Genomic DNA, 23,493 nt, shown 5'->3' on the forward strand with positions numbered 1-23,493 from the left:
CTGGACTTGCACTCCCCTACTCCATTGTTGGTTGGGAATTTGACTTTCATGTGCTTAGTGGACACAATTGCCCAATGACCATTGAGACCAGGTCGGCTAAGGATTGCATTATAGGGTGAGGCGATCTTGGCCACCATAAAATAGACCATAGTAGTGGCTATTTGAGCTTCCTGTTCGATGATCACAAGCAAGTCAACAACTCCTTCTAGCTCTGTTGGCATGCCTGAAAATCCATACAAGGGTCCTGGGGTTGGTTTTAAGGCCCCGATGCCAAGCCCCAGTTTTATGAAGGCTTCGTATGACATGAGGTCAACGGAGGCTCCCGTGTCAGCTAGGACCATGTGGAAGGGGTGGTTGGCCACCACTAATTGAACCACGACAGTGTCATTGTGAGGCCAGTTTAACTCTTTCAGATCTCTGTCAGAGAACGTAATGGGTAGATCCGTTCTAAGGGCTTTGACAGATTGTTCCGTGATGCATACGAACCGCGTGTGTACTTTGGTTTTTCTAACTGATTTTGCCGTGGGTCCGCCCATAATTTTTAGGATGGCTGGACCCATAGGCTGGTTATCATAAGCATCAGCTCGGTCCGTGGTTGGGTCCTTGGATAGCTCAATCCTATCTTGGCTTGACCTAGCATCATCTCTCCTCGACTCAGGCCAGTTCCCACCATATTTCTACTTCAAATATTGGCTAAGGTATCCATCCTTGATGAGCTCATCAATTTCCCTTCAGAGACTTGCAATCTTCAGTGTCATGTCCATGGTCTCGATAGTATCGGTAATATCGATTGGGGTTCATCTCCTCTGGTTTAGCTGTCATTAGCCTGAGCCAGTGAAAATACTTCTGATCTTGGCTCTCTAAGAGCAGGTTTTTTCAAGAACGATCAAGTTCATATCGCTCAGGTTCAGCTGTGTCAAGGGGCCAATCTATTCTGTTCTTCTTCGGCTCGCGAGAGTCGTCTCTAGGTCTCAGAGTCCTTTTCTTCTCCTTCTCCTTCTCCTTCTCCAACTAAACAACCCTGTCAGCTATTCCTCTGGTGGCTAGAACTTCCTCCATATTGGCATATTGATTGCACTGTCTCAATATTTCGGGTATTGTTTCTGGTAAGTCGAGGGCCAGAGACTAGACCAGATCAGGGTGCATTACCCCGTTGCACAATGTGCTATACGCCACTCCTTCCAGTAGGTTTTTTACCTCTAGTGTCGTCTTAGTGAATTGGGCAAGGAACTCTCTTATAGTCTCTCTTACTCCCTACCTCACGTTCATCACATTTTACGTAGTTTGCTTCTGCTTGATACTTGCTTGGAAACACGTGAGGAACGCTCTTGTCAGCTCTTCATAGCTACGGATGGACCGGGGCCACAGGTTTGACATCCACACCAGCGTAGCTCTTTTTAATGAGGTTACGAAGGCTTGGTAAAGAATGGCATCTGACCTACCATGAACCGTCATAGTCGAACTGTAATACAACAGATGATCATATGGATCTGTGGTGCCATCATATCCATTGAAGATGGGTATCGTGAAATTTGGAGGCATCTCGATGTCAATCAGTTCATCAGATAGTGCATTATGGGCCAGAGTTACAGTTACGTCGGTCGGGTGCCTTTGCCTCTGCATTCCTTCTACTCGCTCAGTGAGTCGCTGGATGTGGCTCTCTAGGTTATCCCTTCTCTCCTCGGCTCGATGATCTAGGTATCGGCATGCCCTTTCACCACTTCTGGGGCTTCTTCCTCGGCCTTGGTGACCACCGGGCCGATCCTGACCTTGTCGTGGTGTGCCTCTGGTCGGCCTAATGGGCGAGCCCTGACCCGGGTGGGGTTGATCATGTCGAGCTGGCCTCTGGTAGTTTTTAGGTACCTCTCTGCGTGGACGCATGCCTATACTAAGTCTTTGAGGCGATAGTTGGCGTCTTCCTACCCGGGGTGAGGATCTATGAGTATCATGTGTCTCTAGACTCTGGTGACCCGTGAAACGATGAGTTCTCTCATTCTGGGTAGGAACGGGACCTTGCCTGCACCCCTCAGTAGGAGAGCGGGGTGGTACCAAATGAACAGTGCTTGACATTCTGGCTGACCCCCTTCTTGCTGTTGATTGAGAGGTGACACTGTTGTCAAGAGATTCATCGTTGAGATGTCTGCCTTGAATAGGCCTAGGCGGTTGAGCTAAACTAGTCCGTAGCACTGGAAGTGTCGGGCTGAACTTGCGTATAAAATCCCACACCAGTGTGTTTGTAGCTAACACCTATAGCTGCAAACTCTGCATCTGCTCTTCCATGTTCGGGTGAGTTATCCTGGATGATGGGACATAGCGAGATAGCTGAGGATTTTACTCGCACTGATCCCCATCTCCCTGGGTAACTTGCTTATCAGGCCTGGTTGGCTGGGGTCCTCATGGAGGGGTCTCTGCTGGGATATTTTCCTGCTCTGCCATTGGTGGTGAATGGGGACGTCCATGTGGTAATTCATAGGTGGATCTTACTCGTGTTGCCGTTGAAGAAACGACCTTCTTACTCCTTAATTACATTGGTCGAATGTGACTTTTTGTGACAGTTTCCCACCGACGGCATCAATCTGATGTGATATAACTTGATCGGATGATCTTCCCTGCAGTTCCTGGTGCTCCAGTTGACCTGCACAGAAGAGATGATAGGGGAGAGCCGGGCTGACCCTACAGGGGACTCTCCGATGCCTAAGTCAGATCTTTCCACAGCAGATGCTCAAGAGAGCTTTCCCAATAAAAGGAGTGAGTGATCCATCCCCTTTGATGGAGGCTTACCATGGTATTTATAGGCTGCTGATGGAGGGAGAGTGGGAAACCATTGTGAAGAGTCCTGTTTTGGCATGGAGTCCTTAAGGGGAGTGGCTCAGTGATTCTGGGAATATGTCGGGTCTTAGGGTATTCCAGGGGAATATTCCCCTCTTATCTCGGAAAGGCCAACCGTGTAAGGGATAGACGTCTATGGTGACGTGTAATGGATAGAGTCTTGCCCTTCTGAATAGGGATTACACTCCTTGAATGTAGGGGTGGACGAAAGCATGTTTCTGAAAACCTTATTGTTGACGTCGGGCCGAGATGGCAGCACGGCCTGATAGAGGTCTGATGTGGCAGCACAGCCTGATGGAGGGCCGAGGTGGCAGCACGGCCTGATGGAGGGCCCAGGTGGCAACACGACCTAATGGAGGGCCGAGGTGGCAGCACGGCTTGATGGAGGGCTGAGGTGGCAGCACAGCCTGATGAAGGGCCCAGGTGGCAACACGGCCTGATGGAGGGCCCAGGTGGCAGTACGGCCTGATGGAGGGCCCAGGTGGTAGCACGGCTTGATGAAGGGCCGAGGTGGTAGCATGGCTTGATGGAGGGCCGAGGTAGAAGCACGACCTGATAGTGGGTCGAGGTGCAGGATTGGTCAGGACCTGTCCTTGTCCATGCCGTGGTTGGGAAGAAATACCCCCATCACCAATTATTAATGACATTTGCACATTTTTTTCTCATTTTTTCTCTTAATAAACTTTATTTTACTCCACTACTTTTGGCTTGAATGACATGGTGGAGCAAACACTAGACACCCAAGTTACTATGTAGCTTCGCTTTTTGTATATGCTCACAAAGATAGTGATGCTAGAGTTCCTTCAGAAGTTTCCTCCAAAGGAATTTCAATCGAGACACCACGCTTCTTGAGGTGCAATGACCTGTCTAGTTCCAAGGGAATCAACTCTTATTCGTCTTTATACCACATTTCACATTTCATTTAAAATTGTGCATATGTCAACTCATGCTAAATTAAAAACAAGGTCTCAACCCTAAATCAAAAGTATAAGGAACCCACAGACTTACATATGGTCCAACACCATAAAACAGAGGTCTCTTATTTTTCAAAAGAAAGTCCCATCTCAAGACACAGGCTTGTTTCTTTCTTCTCAACAGGGTTTTTATACGTTCAAAAGGGGTACCTTAATCAAAACTTTTATTTTCATATATCATGCAACCGAATGGTATGATCATTAGCCAAAAGCTAAAGTAAGACTTCATCCTTTAGCAAGCTCAAAAAAAAAAAAAAAAAAAACAAAGTGAAAAAAGTAAAAACTAGTTTCCCTCCCCCACACATAAGTCATGCAATGTCCTCAATGCATAGAAAGAATTAAAAGCGAAGACAATGCAAGGGGGTCATACCTGATTAAAAGTTAGTCATCAGTGTAATGAGGTTCATGGAGATCCATGACCTCTTCACTACCAGTAGTAGGAAACTTGAAGAATGATTTCAAACGCTAACCATTAACCTTCGAAATTATCCCTATTCCAGGATTCAAAATCTCCACAGCCCCATGGGGATATACATTATAGACAATAAATGGGCCATCCCATCGAGATCTAAGCTTACCAGGTAAAAGATGCAATCAAGAGTTGCACAATAAGACCTTATCATCAATTGTAAAAGATTTATGTAGAATGTGCTTATCATGGAAAGCTTTGTTCTTTTCCTTGTAAATCCTAGAACTTTCATAGGCATCATTTCTAAGTTCCTCTAACTCAGATAGTTGGAGCCTACGATGAATTTTCGTATCAGACAAATCAAAGTTAAGCTTCTTGATGGGCCAAAAGGCCTTATGCTAATTCAATTAATAAGTGACAAACTTTCCTATACACCAAACGGTAGGGAGACTGACCAAGGTCGGTCTTGAATGTAGTCCGATGGGCCCACAAGGCATCAATGAGCCTAAGGGATCAATCCTTACAGTTGGGATTAATAGTTTTCTCCAAAATTTATTTGATCTGCCTATTAGACACTTCCACTTGGCCACTAGTTTGGGGGTGATAAGGTAGGGGTGTCAATTCCTAAACCGAACCAGTAAAACCGGCCAGACAGAACCGATAACAACACGGACCGAACCGAATCAAAGCCGTATTGGTTCGGTTCGGTTTCGAGTATTGCAACCCCAAAACCAAACCGAACCGCACTGAAAACCGGATGAACCCGAAACCAAACCGAAACCGGCTCAAAACCCAGACCGAAACTGAAACCAAACCGGTAAGAAACCGAAACACTCCAAAATTCATTAAAAAAATCAAAATTTGTATAGTTTTGTATACATTTGTATAGAAAGTCGAATACAAACTAGACCAAAAACCAAAACCAACCCGGTTACAAATCGATTTAAGAAACCGAAGTTCAGCAGTTCAGCATTTGGTTGTTTCCCAATGGCTCCGTACCGATTTAAAAAACCAATCCAAACCGAAATGAACATGATAAATCCAAACCAGTACCAACCCAAACCCAAACCGCACCGAAGCCGACACCGGACCGAAACCGATAAATCCTTAATGGGTCGGTTTCGGTCAGTTCCAAAGTCACACCGAAACCGGTGGAACCGGATCGAAACCGCACCAACCCGGACCGTTGACACCCCTATGATAAGGGGTAGATAACTTATGGGTGATCCCATACTTTTTCATTAAGGCCGATTACAAAAATGAGTACCTCTATCACTAATTATTGCACGTGGTGCACCAAAGCGAGAAAAAATGTTCTCTTTGAGAAACTGGACCACCACTTTGTGGTCATTAGATTTACAAGGTATGGCCTCTATCCATTTAGAAACATAATCAACGGTCAAAAGTATGTATAAATTACCAAAAGAATTAGGGAATGGTCCCATAAAATCGATGCCCTAGATATTAAAGATCTCAACTACCAAAATAGGGTTGAGGGGCATCATGTTCCTTTTATTGATACGGCCAAAAGACTGGCACGTGGGACAAGCCTTGCAAAAATCAAAAGCATCTCTAAAAAGAGTGGGCCAATAAAATCCGCATTGGAGAACCTTTACGGTAGTCTTCTTAGGTCCAAAGTATCCACCACATGTATGGTTATGACAACAAGAGAGAATGGAATGTTACTCATGATCAGGAACACATTGTCGGATAATCTGATTCAGACATATCTTAAACAAATAAGGATCATCCCAGAAAAAGTGCTTAACTTGGGAATGAAACCTATACTTATCTTGGGTGGACTAGTGATTCGGAGTCACATCTGAAATTAAGAAGTTGACAATCTCAGCAAACCATGGTTCACTAGTCACTACAAAAAACTCTTCATCTGAAAAGTTCTCGTTGACTAAAAAATCGATAGTCAAGGAATTTGGATGCCAGGATAAATGGTCTGCAACTAGGTTTTCAACTCCTATCTTATCCCTAATTTCTAAATCAAACTCTTACAAAAGTAAAATCCACCTAATGAGATGGGCTTTGGCATCCTTATTCTGAACTAGGTATCTGAGAGCAGAATGATCAGTATACACCACCATATGTAAACCAAATAAGTAAGACCGAAACTTTTCTAATGCAAACACAACATCTAAAAATTCTTTTTCAATGGTTGTATAATTGAGTTGTGCATCATTTAAGGTCATCCTAGCATAGTAAATGATAGTGGACAACTTATTAATCCTTTGACCCAAAACTGCTCCTATGGTAAAATCCAAAGCATCATACATCAATTTAAAAGATTCAGTCCAAACAGGTGGTTGAATAATGGGTGCATTGGTCAATCCCTTCTTAAGTTGCTTAAAGGATTCTAGGTACTCTTTAGAAAACTCAAAAGTTTGATCTTTGGCAAGTAATGAAGTGAGAGGTCAGGCTAACTGACTAAAATTCTTAATAAACCTTTTGTAAAAGCCTACATGCCCTAGAAAAGACCGAATATCTTTAACAGATTGAGGAGGTGGTAAATTATCAATTAAATGCACTTTGGCTCTATTTACTTTAATTCCCTCCTTGGATATTATATGACATAAAACAATTCTAGATTTAACCATAAAATGGCATTTCTCCCAATTTAAAATCAAATTCTTAGATATGCACATTTTTAAAACTAGAGAAAGATTGTGAAGACATTCAGAATAAGAATTCTCATGAATTGAAAATTCATCTATAAATACTTCTAAGAATTTTTTGACCATATCAGAAAAGATGCTCATCATACATCGTTGGAACGTAGCAGGGGTATTGCAAAGCCCAAAGGGCATACGCCTATAAGCAAATGTTTTATATAGGCATGTAAAAGTAGTCTTATGTTCGTGTTCTAAAGTAATTGGGATCTGGTTATAGCCGAAATATCTATCAAGAAAATAATAGTATTCATGTCTAGCTAACCTCTCTAACAACGGGTCAACGAATGGCGATGGAAATGATCCTTCCAGGTTACAACATTAAGTTTTCTGTAGTCTATGCACACTCTCCACCCTGATTAGACATGGGTTGAAATTAGTTCATTATTAGTATTAGGAACTACAGTCACACCAGACTTCTTAGGCACTATGTGAACTGGGCTTACCCATTGGCTGTCAGAAATAGGATAAATTATTTCATGATCCAAGTACTGTAGGATCTCTTTCTTAATGGCTTCCATCATCACTGGATTAACTCTTCTTTGGGGTTCCATGGATGGTTTAGAATCCTCCATAAGATGTATATGATATTGCACAATAAAATGGCTTATACCCTTGATATCAGCCATGGTCCAACTTAGGGTTTCCATATTATCTTTCAACACTTTAAGTAACTCCTCTTCCTGACTAGAAGTCAAATTTGAAAAATTATTACAAGAAGAGTCTGGTCAGGCCCTAGAAAAGCATACCTCAAATTAGATAGCAACTCCTTAAGATTTAGCTTAAGGGGCTCAACTATGGAAGGTTTGGGAATAGAATTGGAAAGGGATCCTAAGGGCTCCACAGGTATGTGAAAACTCAAGACTTTAGAAAAGAAATTTTCACTATCATTATCCAACTCATCAATATACTCTTGGAATTCTAAATCAAAATCAATATCAAAGTTGGTAACTAAATCATCAGAAAAATTCAAAAAATCCTCAAGCATATTGATCTCTTCTTTCACATGTGGTTGTTTGCCTATCCTAAACATGTTAAAGTCAATAGTTTGGTCACCAAAATATAATCTTAGGAAACCATTCGGGCAATTGATTAATGCATTACTGGTAGCCAAGAATGGTCTTAATAAAATTATTGGGATCTCATCCTTGGTTGAGAAGGACTTGGTATCTAACTCAATGAAATCAATAAGAAAAATAAATTCCCCCACCTTTAGTAAGACATCCTCAACCATCCCTTTAGAAATCTTAACAGACCTGTCTACCAACTGAAGAGTAGTTCCAGTGGCTTTCAATTCTCCCAATCCTAGTTACTTGTACGCATGGTAAGGTAAAAGATTCACACTTGCGCTAAGGTCAAGTAAGGCATGCTCAATGTAGGTGTTGCCTATAACACAATATATGGTAGGGCTCCTTGGATCCTTATACTTTGCTGCTATAGGCTGAGTAATTATAGAACTACTGTTACCTGCCAAGAACGTCTTTTTAGCCACACTAGTGATACATTTGTGAGTACATAAATTTTTCAGTGCCTTTGCATAGGCGGTGATCTAGGATATGGCATCCAAAAGAGGGATGTTCACTTTTCCCTTTTTTAAGACTTCTAAAATTTTATCTATGGAAGCAGTCTTCTTTTTGTGTACCAAGTGATTAGGAAATGGGACAGGATGAACATATGGACTGCTAGGGATTTGCCCTTTTTCAAAAGAATCATTTTTGGTTTCCTCAACCAAATCATCTTTAGTTTCAGAAGAATCTTTAGGTTCATCAACGAACCTAGAACAAGAGGCACACTTGTGTCCTCAACTGAAGGAGAGTTAACAGGAGTAGTAGATGGAGAAGATTTACGAACGCTCTATTGATACTCTCTACCACTCTTAAAGGCATAAATAACATTACATTGGTTAAAGGGCCCTTGTTGGGTTTGACCTTGTACTATATTCAGTGGTGCATTAGTTGGTGTTTGTGAATTAACAGGCTGATGATGCCTAGGGTTAGGCTCTAGTTGACTGGGTAAAGTTTCTTTCTCCCTCTCATGCATAATTGAGACAACTTGGATGAGTTCTCTCATAAGATTTTGACGGCTTGTCATGAGGAGGGCCATATTTTTTTCTAAGTTACTTCTAAGTTACTTATTCTACTTGCCTCTCCAGTGTTGGTAAACCCAGGGGGTTGTTGATAAGATGATAGGAAAGGGGCCCTAGAAAAACTAGCCTGAGGTCCTACATTTGACCTAGGAAAAGTGTTTTGGAAAAAATATTGTTGTCCAAAGGGAGTCCTTTGGGGTCCAGGTTGACTTTGATTATGAAAATTGGAAGGCCCTACTTGGTTGCCCTGATTTCAGGAGAAATTTTGGTGATTTCTCCATACTGGATTGTATGTGTTACAATATAGATTATTCTGATATAAGGCATTAACACTATCATTAGAAGTGCCCCCAGAGGTGTTGGGGCATTCTTCTATGACATGTCTAGGAGACTGGCACCAAGCACAAATCTTAACCAAATTGACTGATAATGGCTCTCTAGGAACAATAGCCTCAATCCTCTTGATTAGGCTATCCAAATAGACTTCCTTGGCTACTATCCCATCCACAAAATATCCTTTCCCTCCTATGGTTCTTTCACTCTCTTGGGTTGATTCCCACTCACGGGTTTTGTCAGCTAAGTCAAGTAAGAATTCCCATGCCTTTCCTTCATCTGTAAAGGATGTGAATCTCTCAAGGTACATAGACTCTATCATTTATTTAGTTGGGTAATCAATACCCTCATAAATTATTTAACATAAATGCTATAAGTCTAGGCCATGGTGAGGGCATTCTTGAAGTAGATCCTTGAATCTCTCCATAAGTTTGGAAAATGACTCACTAGGCTTTTGCCTAAGCTGAAGGATATCACTTCTAAGCTTATTGGTCTTATGAGTTCGGAAAAACTTCTTAAGGAAGACAACTGTGAACTGTTCCCATGAGGTTATGGAATTTGTGCGTAACCCATACAACCACTTCTTAGCTTGGTCTTTCAATGCAAAAGTGATAAACCTAAGCTTAACAGCATCATCAGAAAACTGTTGGATCTTAATTAGAATACATACCTCTTCAAATTCCCTTAGAAATAGGTATGCATCCTCAGAGGTCAACCCATGAAAGTGGGGTAACATAGTGATGTATTGAGATTTGAGTTCAAAATTATTACCCTGGGCTTGTGGTAGAACTATGCAGGAAGGTTGGGCTGTTCTAGCGGGGTAGAACCTATCTTTCAGAGATTTAGGTGGAGGGTTTTACTGTTGGTCTCCCATATTAAAGGATTTTAAAGAGAGCAAACATGTAGGGTCACTACTTGTTAGATCTCTTCTTTCTAACTAATTCTTAGTATTACGTACCCACCTAACACTCATGCAACAGAAACTACCCACAACTAAAGTAAGACAAGCACAAAAGAATAGATAACAAAACAATTTTTTATGATTTTTTTTATTTTTTGATTTTTTTTTTGGCTTTTTGGGAGCTTACTTGCAAGGATCCGGGGTTGCTCAGGTCAATTCCTGAGGTACTGCTGCAGGGCGAAACCTGTCTTTATCATACTGTGAGGCATGGCGACCTCCACTGATACAACTATTATTACAAGTTGATATTCTCAGGAATTCAATAAAAGAAAAGAAAAAATAAAACAAAATAAACAAAGCACTCTGATTTACCAAAAGAAAGCGAAAAATAACATGGAACTGTCTCCTTAGCAATGGCGCCAAAAACTTGTTAGGATTTAAAATGTAACCGTAAGCGTACGGATCAGTGTAGCTACGGGTCGAACATAGGGAGAGCAGCCACTTTATTTTTTTTTTTTCTTTTAATAATGTGAAAGTGAACCGATTAATGGTTATGATCTAATTCTAATTACCGTCCTAAACATATGTATCTAAAATAATGTCCTAACCATTCGTTATCTAAGAATTTAAAGACATAAGCCATGCAATTAAAATTAAATAAATAAATAACTGAAAATAAACAATCCACGCAATAAAAAAAATAATAAAGAAAAAAATACTGAAATAAAAATAAAAGAAAAGAAAAGGGATAAAGCTAGGGAGAGACTCACAAGTAGGTTTCTTTACTTAGCCCGAGGGATGCATCATAATATGAACTTTCCTTCTTGACCAGAGAGTCACGCTTACAAGGATTACTCACCTGACTTTAAGGAAATGGAGACAATTAAAATAAAAGTAATAAATTGATGGTTCTATGGCTAGGAGGGGTAAAGCCAACACATACACTAGCCATGAACCTTGGGGGAAAAGGATAGCAATAATGTAACGACTGAAATTAAAATCCTAAATTAAGAAAGAAAGGGTAGTCAGAAGAGGGAATGAAAGAAGGGAGAAAAGACTACTGAAGGAGCCTACTTACTTGAACTTCAACTCTTGAACTGAAAACTTGATCGATTTGAGATACTATTAGTACTAAAAACTAGATCTGGAATAAATCAAATTTGAAATTTCTAGTACTAGGGAAAACAAATCTGAAGAAAAAAAAAATTAAACTTGAAAGACATGCTTCATAGTTTGTTCTTGTCATCTAGAACTAAGCCTAGAACTAGAACTTGAAAATTACAACTTCAATTGCTTAAACAATAAAAATAAAAGACTGAATCAAAAACAAAAATGTTTACATTAATTGAATAAAAAAAAACTTACAAAAGTGTTTAAAGCATAAACCTAGAATTAGAGCTAAAGAAAGAGAAAACTAGAGAAAGAGATAGAGCAACTAAGAAAAAACCCTAGAAAAAGAATGAACTGCCTCCTCCCCTTTTGTTATTTCTATTATATAGATAATGGGGGAGGGAAGCTAACGATTTTAACTTCTAAAAAAAAAAAGATTTTTTTTTATCTTGTTGATGAGGTGGAGGAGAGAGAAGATAGAGAATTGTAGGAAGTAGGGAATTTCCAACGATTTTGCTTCCTTTTTCCTTCTTTTTTTTTACTTTTTCTCTCTTCTTCAAATGTGGGCAGCATCTTGGATGATTTTTTTTAATTATTTTTTTCCTTTTTTTTCCCTTTCCTATTTTTTCTCTCTTTTTCTCTTTTTCTCTTTATTTCCTTATTTCTCTCTCCTCGTGCGTAAGAAACCCTTTGGCTGACCTCCTTTGAGTGATGAGTAGGAGAGAGAAAATCTTCTAAAAAGAAAAAAAACCTCAACAAAATGGCAGCTAAGAGGTTCGAACTTGAGACCTCTTAACCACAACTCACCAACTACACTAGGTAGTTGTTATTATCAAAAATGAATCTCCAATCACTTAAAGATGTGGTCCATCGATCCTTGTTGGCATTTGGAATATTCCTTGTACCTCTGGGACAACTGCAAACGGGCTAGTTCTGCATCTCGGTTCAATTCTAATCCATTATTCTTTTTTGCCTTAAAAGAATAATCATTTGTACGGGTGACCAAATGAATGTGTACTTTTAATTAAACACGTCCATCTTGCTCAGAATTTTGTCCTCTTCACAACCATGAAAAAAATATGACCTCTTTACGTGTAAAATTGGAGATATAGCGCCCGATAGTCCTTAAGGCTTTGAAAATATAAAACCTGCAAAAAGAGAGTAAAACCCAAGGTGACTCCATTCTAAATATGTAAAATGTATATTTTACTACCCTAGATTTCACACATAAATGTGCTCATCAATGACATAATGAAAATAGAAAATTATAGTACTAAGATTGATCATCTTAAAGGTTTTCTAGACAAAGAATTTGAGATAAAAGATCTTAGAAAGTTCAAGTACTTTCTTGTGATTAAAGTTGCCTGGTCCTCAAAAGGTATATTTCTCTCTCAAAGGAAGTACATTCTTGATCTGCTATCCGAGATAGGTATGTTGGTTTATCATCCTTCTGATATTCCTATGGAAGCTAATAGTCGACTAAAGGAAAAGGAGGATGAACCAGTTCATAAAGGCCGCTACCAATGGTTGGAGGGTAAACCAGTTGATAAAGGCCATTACCACATTGGGGCTTCCCCTCTCCACCGACCCTTATTAGGGTGGGGCGGCTGTATCGGGGTATACTTGTAAATACTTTATATTTTCGATTTCGTACTCCTATCATGACTCTGTCATGATATTCATGACTCCTATCATAACTTTATCATGATTTTATATTATAAATAGTTGTTTTATGTAATCAGTTAAAGACACTCAAGAATTCTCTCATTCTTCCTATTAACACAACCAAATTATGATTTTAAGATAATTAAAACCTTGTACATGATATAGGCCTTGAAGTTTTGCTTTTAAGTAATAAGCTATGAGAGTTGAAAGCAAAGGAAAGTATTTCCCTTCTTGCAAACAAACAATGGAAAATTTTATGATAATATTTTACATCATATTTTCCCTCTTGCAAACATACATTGGAAAATATTTCAACAAGAAATATTCTACATGCAAAACGCCGAAACAAACGGAGCCTTATCTAAAATAGATCTATTATGCACAAATGCTGATTGATAAAAGAAGACCACAACATTCAAAATCATATTTAATTTACAAGTCAAGATTTTGGTAATCACCTCACAAGCAACAAATGCATAAAGCTATAAGTGTAAACTGATCAGTACTTTCAGGTGTAGCCACCTTGGGAATAAGACAGATCAATGTTTCATTGAGTGGAATAGACCCTAGTAAATTAAAACGCATGCAAAATGTTGTATCAATTTATTAATTTTTTCGTTTTAAATGTGACTTGCTGAATTGCTCACAAAAAGTCTGTAAAAAAAACAAAAATGGCAACACTTAAAGTTCTAAACGCGTTTAAACACTAATATTTTTTTTTCAATGAAAAAAAAAACTGGGTCCCCAACATTTTGTGTCTAGAGAAGAATGAAGACTGAACAGATGTCGCAAAGTTTGAATGTTAGGAAGAATATGTTGAGAGAGAGAGAGAGAGAGTGATCTTACCTCTCCTTCGGTGCTGTGTTTCTCGTCGAGTATTTTCTCCTGTATCTGAAAAATCCAAATATTTCGAGTGCATCAATTGAAGGGATGAGAAAACTTATGATTACAAGGAGAAGGTAACCAAGGATGGTAAGTTAAGTGGGAATTAAGAAATAGATCATGAGATGGCTCACCGTGGGAATTGCAAAGGAAGGATTTAATTTCTTGATCTTCTTGTAACAAAGCATGAGTGGCCAAGTTCAACCTTCCTCACCATCGTTGACACATGAAACACAATTGAAAACCCTAAGCCTTTCATTTTTCTTTTCCTTCAAAGAACCAGACATCAATTAGTCCATGTTTGGTAACTAGGGGAAGAAAATAAAATAAAAGAAAATTTTTAAAACTTTTAAATTTGAGGAGAGAGATAGACACATAAAAAATTATTGTGTAATTATTCTTTTTTTGTCTTATTATGTCTTTTGTCCTATTTTCTTCTCTTTTATTTTATTGAATCCATTTGAAAAAAAAAATGTAAAATAAACAAATGACAAGAATTTAAGAGTTTTGATGGATTTGATTTGGAAGACATTATGACTTGAACAACACTGTCACACTATAGGTCTACAGCAAAAGCAGAGTTAAAACGCATCTTGATAGTGTCATAATGGCTCCATCCAACCTTTGATGAGAGGCGGTCCCCCCAATAAACAACACTTCAAGATGAATTCTCAAGACTTTAATTTTATAGTACCCCAAACATAGGATATGTTTTTCAAACTAAATTTACAAAATTATGTGTACATTGTCATTTTTTGGTGTCGTATTTAAATGTTTAAAATGTTAATCCATTCATTTTCATATTTTTTCATATTTATTGTATTCAATTGTATTTTTTATCGTTCCGTTCACATCTTGTTGCTCTTTCCTACCATTTAGCTATTGACACCCCAAGAAACAAACTTATTGTTATTTCCTAGGGTTTTCTCTATCTTATCTCCTCCCCCCTTGATGTTCTGTTTCCTTAACTATTTTCCCCCCTTTTTGATTGGGCTTTGTTCCCTTATTTGGCTTTATCAGCCTCTTCCCCCTCCCCTTTTTTCCTTTTATATTTTCTTCCTTTTTACTTTTATATATATATATATATATATATATATATTTATTCATCGAAAAAAAAAAACCCCCCACTTGCACCGAACTTTTTTTTTTTTTATTTGCATTTTACCTAAAGAGAACATACATAACACTAATTTCAAAGAATTTTTTTAAATAAAATTTAATCAATCTATCACAACATCTCTGAAACAAAGCCGGTGGGAATCCATCATTTCCAGGTGGTTAAAAAGGGCTCATCTCAAATAAAGCCAATTGCATCTCCTCCACTGATGGTAGTGCACACAACACCACATTATTGTCATCTGATATGACAAGTAGTATTGCCCCCACGGCAAAAGATGAGCATCCTAATCCTAATCCACACCTTTGCTTTGGAAAGCAGTGTCAAACTGAAAAAGTATCTCTTGATACATGTCATCTTCTGTCTTTTATTTTTTCTTTTTTTTTTTTTTTTTGGTAAAAATCTCATCTACTGTCTCAATCCATCTACTATTATGAGTTTCATTCTAAGAATTCTTTTAAAATGTTTCCATTCAAATATTTCTTCCTCATTCAATAATTCTGCATCTAAGAGCTTCTCTTAATAGTGCATAAGATTCCGTTTCAGAGTACATAATTGGTCTGGTTCAGATGATTTAACCAAAAAAAAAAATATTAGAAACATGAGACTCAGACGAAGAGTGGTACTACTGTAATTTCACCGCTTTCATCTCACTCCACTCTGAAGAACCGACAAAGGAGGAGTCTAGCAACTGCCATATCAACTACACTTCACCAAACTGACACAACACGTACTCACTCCACTCTGAAGAACCGACAAAGGAGGACTCTAGCAACTGCCATATTAACTACCCTTCACTAATCTGACACAACACTTGCTCTTCTCCTTTCACTCTCTCACAGGTCTGAGTTCTGAGCTTTGAGCTTTGAGCTTTGAACTTTGAAACTTTGAACCCACAATGGATACTTCCATTGATCCAAGGAGCGGTTTCTGCTCAAAAACAAAGACCTACAAAAGCCTCCGGCCACCGGTTCCACTCCTACCAGAGACCCTCCCTCTCTCCGCCGCGGCTCACTCCCTCTTGCTTCTCCGCAGCAATCCCTCGCCACTGGAAACTACTACTATCCTCATCGATGTCGACACCGGAAACCGCCTCTCCGCCGCCCAGTTCCTCCGTCACGTCGAATCCCTCGCTGCCTCTCTCCAATCCAATCTCAACCTTTCCAAGGAAGATGCCGCCTTTATCCTCTTGCCCCCATCAATCGAAGTCCCTATCCTCTATTTCTCTCTCCTCTCCCTTGGCGTGGTCATATCTCCCGCCAATCCAATAAATACCAAATCCGAGATTTCCCACCAAATCCAGCTTTGCAACCCTTCCGTCGCCTTCGCCACCACGATGACCGCCGGAAAACTCCCTTCCAGTGACTCTCTCCGCCGAGGCATTGTTCTCCTAGATTCCCCAGCTTTCCAATCCATGATGACGACATCCTCGACCGGCCGGCTCGACCTGACAAGGGTTCGGGTCAGCCAGTCTGACCCAGCGGCGATTCTCTACTCGTCCGGTACCACCGGGCGAGTCAAGGGAGCGATCCTGACTCACCGGAATCTGATTGCTTTGATCGCTGGCTACTATGATAGGAAACCAAAGCCAGAGGAGGAGAATCCGCCACCGCCGGAGGTGTCTCTGATGAATCTGCCGTTGTTTCATGTGTTTGGGTTTTTTATGTGTTTGAGGGCAGTGGCATTGGGGGAGACAGTGGTGTTGATGAAACGGTTTGATTTTGAAGTGATGTTGAAGGCGATTGAAACGTATAAGGTAACATATATGCCGGTGTCGCCGCCGCTTGTTGTGGCGATGGCAAAGTCGGATTTAGTAGCGAAGTATGATTTGAGTTCGCTGAGGCTGTTGGGGTGCGGTGGAGCCCCGCTCGGGAAGGAGGTTGCCGAGAGGTTCGTTGCTCGGTTTCCCAATGTGGAGATTGTACAGGTAATGAAAAAAAACTGAAATTTTGATTCGACATAGGAATCGCTTAATTTACCATGTATGTGTTCATTGTATTAGGGTTATGGCTTGACTGAGACAACAGGAACTGCTGCAAGATCGATGGGGCCTGATGAGGCCAAGCAATATGGGTCTGTTGGCCACCTAGCTGAGAATGTGGAAGCCAAGATAGTTGATCCCAAAACTGGAGAGGCTATGCCTCCAGGCCACCAGGGGGAGCTGTGGTTGCGAGGACCAATCATCATGAGAGGTACATTATTTAATCTTGTAAGTACTGAATATGGAGATTGCAAATTTTAAAATTTCTACCAACTTCCTTTACTTGTTTTGGATAAAAAAAATTATTTAAAAGATGGAACTTCTATGTTATCAACACTCGGTGCAAATAAAAACTGTTAAAAGATGTGTGGCTTTTGCACTTTTGTGTTAAAAACTTCTTAAATTCTTTGTATGACATGGGTGTTGGAGAATTTCAGCAGAGCATGAAAGCACGTGCAATTGATGCACTTAGAATGCATCAGCTGTGTTAATAAAAGAATACATTTTAAATTGCAATCACAAATAAGGTGGAATGTATGTTTTTTTTTTTTTTTTTTTTTTTTTTTTTTTTTTGAGATAGAGATCTTTGATCATGGTAATCAGGGGCAGGGAGGGATGCTACTGATGGACTCAGGTGCAGTTTAAAATTTCCTGTTGAAGCATGAATTAATTTTCTTTCAACTGGCCATCTGATATTTCGGCAAAGAAACATAGAGAAAGAAGAGGTGCAGAGTGAAATGAAAATCCAATATAGAATGTAATGAATTTTTACCTGTTGAAATTGCTTCTTTTTTTTTTGGTACCAAAAAAAAAAAAAAATGCATTTTTGATCTTACCGAAAAAGATATTTTCATTTTTGTTATTAGTTTGAGAGAGTAGGGGGCTCACTATTACTTAAGAATGGGTGATGTAGATGATAGACATGAATAAGAGAAAGGGTCTGATGAACCAGTTTCTGACACAAACCATGCCATTGGATTGGGGTTACTTTGTAATAATTTATTTTGGGGATTGGAAACATAGGAGTTTTAGGCTGTGTTTTGCTTGCATTCCCATTCTAAGAATGCGCATTCCCATTCTCAAAACGCAGATTGCATTCTTAACTGAGAATGTGAACACTGTTTGGATACATTTCTGTTAAAATGTGTTCTTTATTTCAGAATGCTTAGCATTTCATCGAACACCTCATGGGTTATTTACCAAAGACTGAAAATTAACAGCGAAACACAAAAAAGGCTTGCAGTTCACTTTTGCAGCATCAGTTGTCCCTTTTGCAGCTTGCAACACTGCCCTTGCAACCTCAACCTTGAGGCTTTGAAGCTCCCTAAGAAGGCTAAATTCAAACTCATCCAGCTTCGGCGGAAGTTTTTGTTGCTTCCAAAGCCTCCTTTGCAACCTCTACAGCAGTCCTTGAGGGCATCTTCGAAAGAACCATAATTGGAAGCTGAAGCACAGTATAATGAAGCCTGTTCAGATAATTTTTTATGCTGATACAGTGATTGTGCTGATGACTACTTGGAAGCTGAAGAATAGTATAAGGAAGACTCTGTCCATATGACTCTTGATGCCTTATGATGCTTAAGTCGTGCTATCCTTGATGCATATTATAAAGACAGGTATATATAAACATTTAAGCAGCCTCACTCTGCATACGAAGATGAGGAGCTTTCAGCGATGGTTCTCACCTTAAATTTTCATATATGAGTTTCTTAAAATCTCCAAACACAGTATCCTCCACTTCACGTTGAGTTTTTGGTTCTATTTTTTGGCAAATATCACAAATTCATCAACAGAGACTTTCTTCTCTCACTAAAATCAGCCATTTCCCTCACCTACCCTCCTTCGGATCACATGCCCAAAATCTCCACTTAGGTCTCTTCCTCCTCGCCTTTGCCCCCATCTTACTCCTTATATCCAAGGATGACTCCCGTAAGTAGAGCTCAACAGAGAGAAAAAGAGAGGAGCAGGTTCAGTTTTCAATACTCCTCATCTTCCTCCTCCGGATCACAAGCCCAAAATCTCTGCTTAGGTCTCTTCCTCCTTGCTTTTGTCCTCGTCTTCCTCCTCAGATCCAAGGATGACTCCCGTAAGTCGAGCATAGCGGAGAGGAAAAAGAGAGGAGCAGGTTCAGTTTTCAATACCCATCTTCCTCCTTGGATCCAACTATGACTTCCATGAGTAGTGCACAGTAGAGACAGAGGAGCAGCAGGTTCAGTCTTCAATACTCAAAAAGCACAATCTTATGAGAATGAGAACGTGGAATGGGCCTTTTGGCACATTCCAGAACAAGGCCCGTTCTCCACCTCATTCTAAGAATTTAGATTGAGAATGCATACCAAACAACTTTTCTGTCATTTCAGAATGCGTTCTAGAGCTAGACACATTCTGAGAATGCATACCAAACACAGGCTTAGTTTCCTTGTTTGAGTTAGTTTCCAATTTTGATGTTTCCATATTAGACTCGGGTTCTATTTTTTAGTATAGATTTCCCCTTAATTAAATGCATGTAACCTTACAATGGGGTTAGTGTTGAATAATAAGTTGAAGTTTGAAGTTTACCTCCTGGGCTGTGAGTTGCATCTTCTTGCATGCGACCAGATTGTTCGATCCCTACCATAGTTGTCAAGGTGTCACCTAGGCTTTCAGCCTCTTTATTGGGGTTCAAGGTGACACATGCCTTGTTGATACTTCACGAGTTTACATTAATAATTGATTTATGTTTATAGTTTTGTCTTTTTTTATGAATATATTTATAGGGAAAAGGCTGAGCATGCTAGCATTGTGCCCAGCACTGCTCTGCCTCTTTTCATCCCTCCCCTCTGGAAGTCCACTGCCCCCATCTCAGCCCTCCCCCCCCCCCCCCCCCCAAATTGGTTGAGCCGCTAGCTCTGGGAAAGGTAACGGCGTGCCCGACCTCTTCCCATGTTTATTAAATGTTGATTTTCTCATATTATGTTATACTAGCCCAATTATATATATTGAATTGATATGGCTTCTATGTTGCATATTAGCATAATTATATAAAAATATCACTGCTATATTATATATAGTTATATACTACATGCCTAGGGTATCTAGGTGACGCCAAAGCAAGCACCTTATCACCTAGGCACCCCTCCAGTGCTTCGGTTTGCCTAGTCGCCATGACAACTATGATCCCTCCCTATCTCCCTCCATTTCTTCCTGTTCTTCTCCTTCCCCTACCTGCGATTCCCTGTTCTGGGCGACCTGACAGTCGATCACAACTTGGGATTGATTCCTCTCATTCTTTCTCCTTTCTCTCTAATATTCTGGGGACCAATTTACCCGTATAGGGCTACTCAACCCCTTGAGTATTGTCCCACCTCTTCTGCTAGGTTCAGGTTCAGACCTTAAATCTTCTTTCTTCACTTACTGTTTGGGAAGACCATTATTTGCATTCAAGAGGGACTTGGGTTGGCAGCCATACCCTGAAATTTCAGACCAAACCATGGTTGTGTGAGGGAGTTCGAACACCTGAACCGATCCTGGTTTTCTGCCTCTGCTTATCGTTGTAGTTTTTTCTCATATTAGGTTATTACTAGCCCAATTATTATCAGTTCCATATGTTTCTTAGATTCTGATGCAAATACAAATAAGGGAACAATGCAGGCTGAGAGGACATTATAATTCTCTTCATATAGTTAAAGGTTTAGACATTTAGTCTCAGCCATTCTGAAACCATTACCCTTGCATTTTTTTGACGAATACCGACCTAATTGTAGGTTATGCTAAAGATGACGAGGCAACTGCTAATACCTTGGAACCAGATGGTTGGTTAAAGACTGGTGATCTTTGTTATTTTGACTCGGATGGCTTCCTTTATATTGTTGATAGGTTGAAGGAATAGATAAAATACAAGGCATACCAGGTATTCAATACTGAGAAACATGTGGATGTGGTAGTTGGCTCCCTAGCACTAAAAGTATGCCATTTCATCCCGTGTGGAACATGTTGCAGGTTCCACCAGCTGAGTTGGAGCACTTACTACAATCCCATCCAGAAATCGCTGATACTGCTGTGATTCCGTAAGTACCTGATAGTGTTTCCTTGGGACGGATTCTAGATTTCATATATTTCGTTTATTACCTTCATCTATTTGTTTTAGCTTGTGTTGTTCTCAAAAATTTGTTTGGGTGTACACAATATTCATATTGGGTGCATGCGGCTATTTGAAAGTGAATGTGGAGATTGATTGTAATAGGAATTTTTGTAACCCTTTTGCTAGAAAAAAGAAAATATATTAAGAGCATGTTGTAGAGTTCAGTGGCTACTTTGAGCAGAGCTCCAATCTGATGGACACACACTACATGTAGTTCTTCCATATATGTGAACTAGTTGTAGAGTTCCTCTCTTGGCCAGGCCTTATGGTGTAATGACAAAGGAAACGATTTTCTGTAAAAATTTAGTGGTGCTGTGAACATTTTGGTTCAATTTGAGATATAGTGATCTACAGTTGGGAAACTAGAAGATTAGTCTAATTATGGACTTTGGTTCAATTTCTTTACATTCAAGCGAGCAAGTCTACCTGGAAGATTATTGGCTGTTGTTTCTGTTATTACTCTCATCTCTTTACTAGTTATGCACAGGTTATAGTTTTGTGTGCACATGATGTTTTAACAGGTACCCGGATGAAGAAGCAGGGCAGATTCCCATGGCTTTTGTAGTGAGGAAACCATGCAGTAATCTTAATGAAGCTCAAGTTATGGATTATATTGCTAAAAAGGCATGTTTACTTTCCAAAGCAACAGAAAATTTTATTTTGATATCTCACTTTTCTAAGCTTTGATCTTCAAAAAACTGTAGTTTACCCATGACGGCTTCAGGATATTGATATCATTGGACAGTTAATATTAGGCATCGTGAAATCGTATGGAATATGATTATATGGTCCACATTACCACATTATATGCAGAAAAATAACAAGAAATATTACTGAGATGATAGACTTAGAATCTATTAAGTCGATATTTTCCCTGGAAGGGTGGGGGGGGGGGGAGAAGGAAGGGAAACAAAACGAATCCTCAATCCACATACGGTGCATGAAGACGACCCTATAAATAGACACAGATGAATGCACTGAACTACCTGGTGTTTGAATAGCTTCTTTGCCAAAACCTCATTATGTTGCCCCAACCCATTTAAGTTTCTTATCCCTAAATTGAAGGTTACAAAAATGGAATACCCAGTGCATGAGGCTCCTACCACTTCGGGGTTTGGTGAGGGTCATAATGTATGCAGCCTTACCCTCTCTTCGCGGAGAGGCTCTTTCCCGACCCGAACCCGGTCGCAATGAAGCAAACTTGCCATTGCACCAAGCTCCGCCCTCATCCCTAAATTGAAGATTAAGAAGTAAAAACCTAACATTGATTTGATTTTTGGTCGATGAAGTAGTCAACTTACAAAATGATTTTACTAGATAATGTAACCATATTTACTGACCTAGTTCTATATGAAACTGATCGGACATCTTTCAAGTAAATTAATCTCCAATTCCATGTGTTTCTTGTTGTTCTGAACTTGGTTCTGCCAAAATTTTAACCTCTTATGATCATCAGTTCAGTAAAGATTTTGTATTTATTTGATCATTATTTCTTTAATTTTACTATTTCTTTCTTCAGGTGGCACCATACAAGAAGATCCGCCGAGTTGCTTTTGTCAGCTCAATTCCAAAAAATCCTTCTGGAAAGATCTTGAGGAGGGAGCTGGTTGATCAAGCTCTCTCTGGTGCCTCTGCTAAATTATGATGCCATATGTTTACTTATTGACATGGGCTCAATGCAAACTATGCAAAATATGCATGCAGTTCAACCTATTATTCTTGATCTCTCTCCATGTGGATGCATATGATTGACTGTAAACATCACATCTCCTCCTCCACCTGCAAAATAATAATAATAATAATAATAAATTCAAGAGTAATAAAATAAAAATGTTATCAAAATCAACTAACATTAGAGTAAGAGAAAGGGGATTTTTCTTTGGCTTATGCAGGAAACAATTTTGTTGGCTTTCCACTTCTGGTCCTGGCATTTGGAGTTCACCCTTTGTTTTCTCCTTGAATAGAATTTCTTGTGTCCTCTTTCATGGTTCTTGTGGTGCTCTTTTGTGTATTGCTTTCAATGAGTTATGGGGTTGCACTGTATATAGAATAAAAGGGCCATGTGAATGTGATAGCCTTGGCATTTGATATGGTCAACTTGTAAGAGAATCAACCCTTATTTGACATTCAATTTGTTCTTTTGATTTTTGAAGTTCTAGTCTTTCTTCTGCACGTAAAGTCGAAATGATCGTGTTCTAGGATTATATCAGGTGGATATATTGATGCATATCAACTGTCCCACAGAATCAAATAATCAAGCCCTTCTTTGGAGTAGGTGCTTTATCTACTGCTTCCTTAATGCCTTTCATTTTTTTACAGGAAACAAATTAGATTTTAATTGTAATGAGGAAGCAATGAACATTTGAAAGGTTTGTACAAAGCCCCAGTATAAACTTTACAGTTAATAC

The 23,493-nt window shown here is 39.5% G+C and overlaps 1 protein-coding gene and 1 non-coding gene across 5 annotated transcripts; both read left to right on the forward strand.

Moving 5' to 3' along the window:
* The first annotated feature begins 9,689 nt into the window (after positions 1–9,689).
* On the forward strand, positions 9,690–9,796 carry LOC122072453. Its single transcript, XR_006138468.1, has one exon. It is a non-coding gene; the product is annotated as a small nucleolar RNA R71 (small nucleolar RNA).
* A 5,915-nt stretch (positions 9,797–15,711) lies between these two features.
* Positions 15,712–23,237, forward strand: LOC122087752 (4-coumarate--CoA ligase-like 9). 4 transcript variants are annotated; one of them, XM_042656985.1, is made up of 5 exons: positions 15,719–16,911; positions 16,987–17,176; positions 20,709–20,854; positions 20,944–21,011; positions 21,607–21,702. In XM_042656985.1, exons 1-3 carry the CDS (start codon positions 15,883–15,885, stop codon positions 20,831–20,833), a joined length of 1,344 nt encoding a protein of 447 aa, XP_042512919.1. In that variant the 5' UTR covers positions 15,719–15,882; the 3' UTR covers positions 20,834–20,854; positions 20,944–21,011; positions 21,607–21,702. The 4 variants fall into 4 exon arrangements, with proteins under 4 accessions (XP_042512921.1, XP_042512920.1, XP_042512923.1 ...); XM_042656987.1 differs by lacking the exons at positions 20,944–21,011; positions 21,607–21,702 and adding an exon at positions 18,228–18,581 and having other exon boundaries at positions 15,712–16,911; positions 20,709–20,845; XM_042656989.1 differs by lacking the exons at positions 20,709–20,854; positions 20,944–21,011 and adding an exon at positions 22,605–23,237 and having other exon boundaries at positions 15,714–16,911; positions 21,607–21,709.
* The last annotated feature ends 256 nt before the right edge of the window (positions 23,238–23,493 follow it).

Source organism: Macadamia integrifolia, chromosome 2 (genome assembly GCF_013358625.1).
Source record: "Macadamia integrifolia cultivar HAES 741 chromosome 2, SCU_Mint_v3, whole genome shotgun sequence".
NCBI classification, from domain to species: Eukaryota; Viridiplantae; Streptophyta; class Magnoliopsida; order Proteales; family Proteaceae; genus Macadamia; species Macadamia integrifolia.

Bases quoted from the DNA above. Each gene is read 5' to 3' on its own strand.
- LOC122087752 (XM_042656985.1), top strand. From the start codon at position 15,883: ATGGATACTTCCATTGATCCAAGGAGCGGTTTCTGCTCAAAAACAAAG. The intron at 16,912-16,986 runs GTAATGAAAAAA...TCATTGTATTAG, and splicing joins CCAATGTGGAGATTGTACAG to GGTTATGGCTTGACTGAGAC. The intron at 17,177-20,708 runs GTACATTATTTA...ACCTAATTGTAG, and splicing joins AGGACCAATCATCATGAGAG to GTTATGCTAAAGATGACGAG.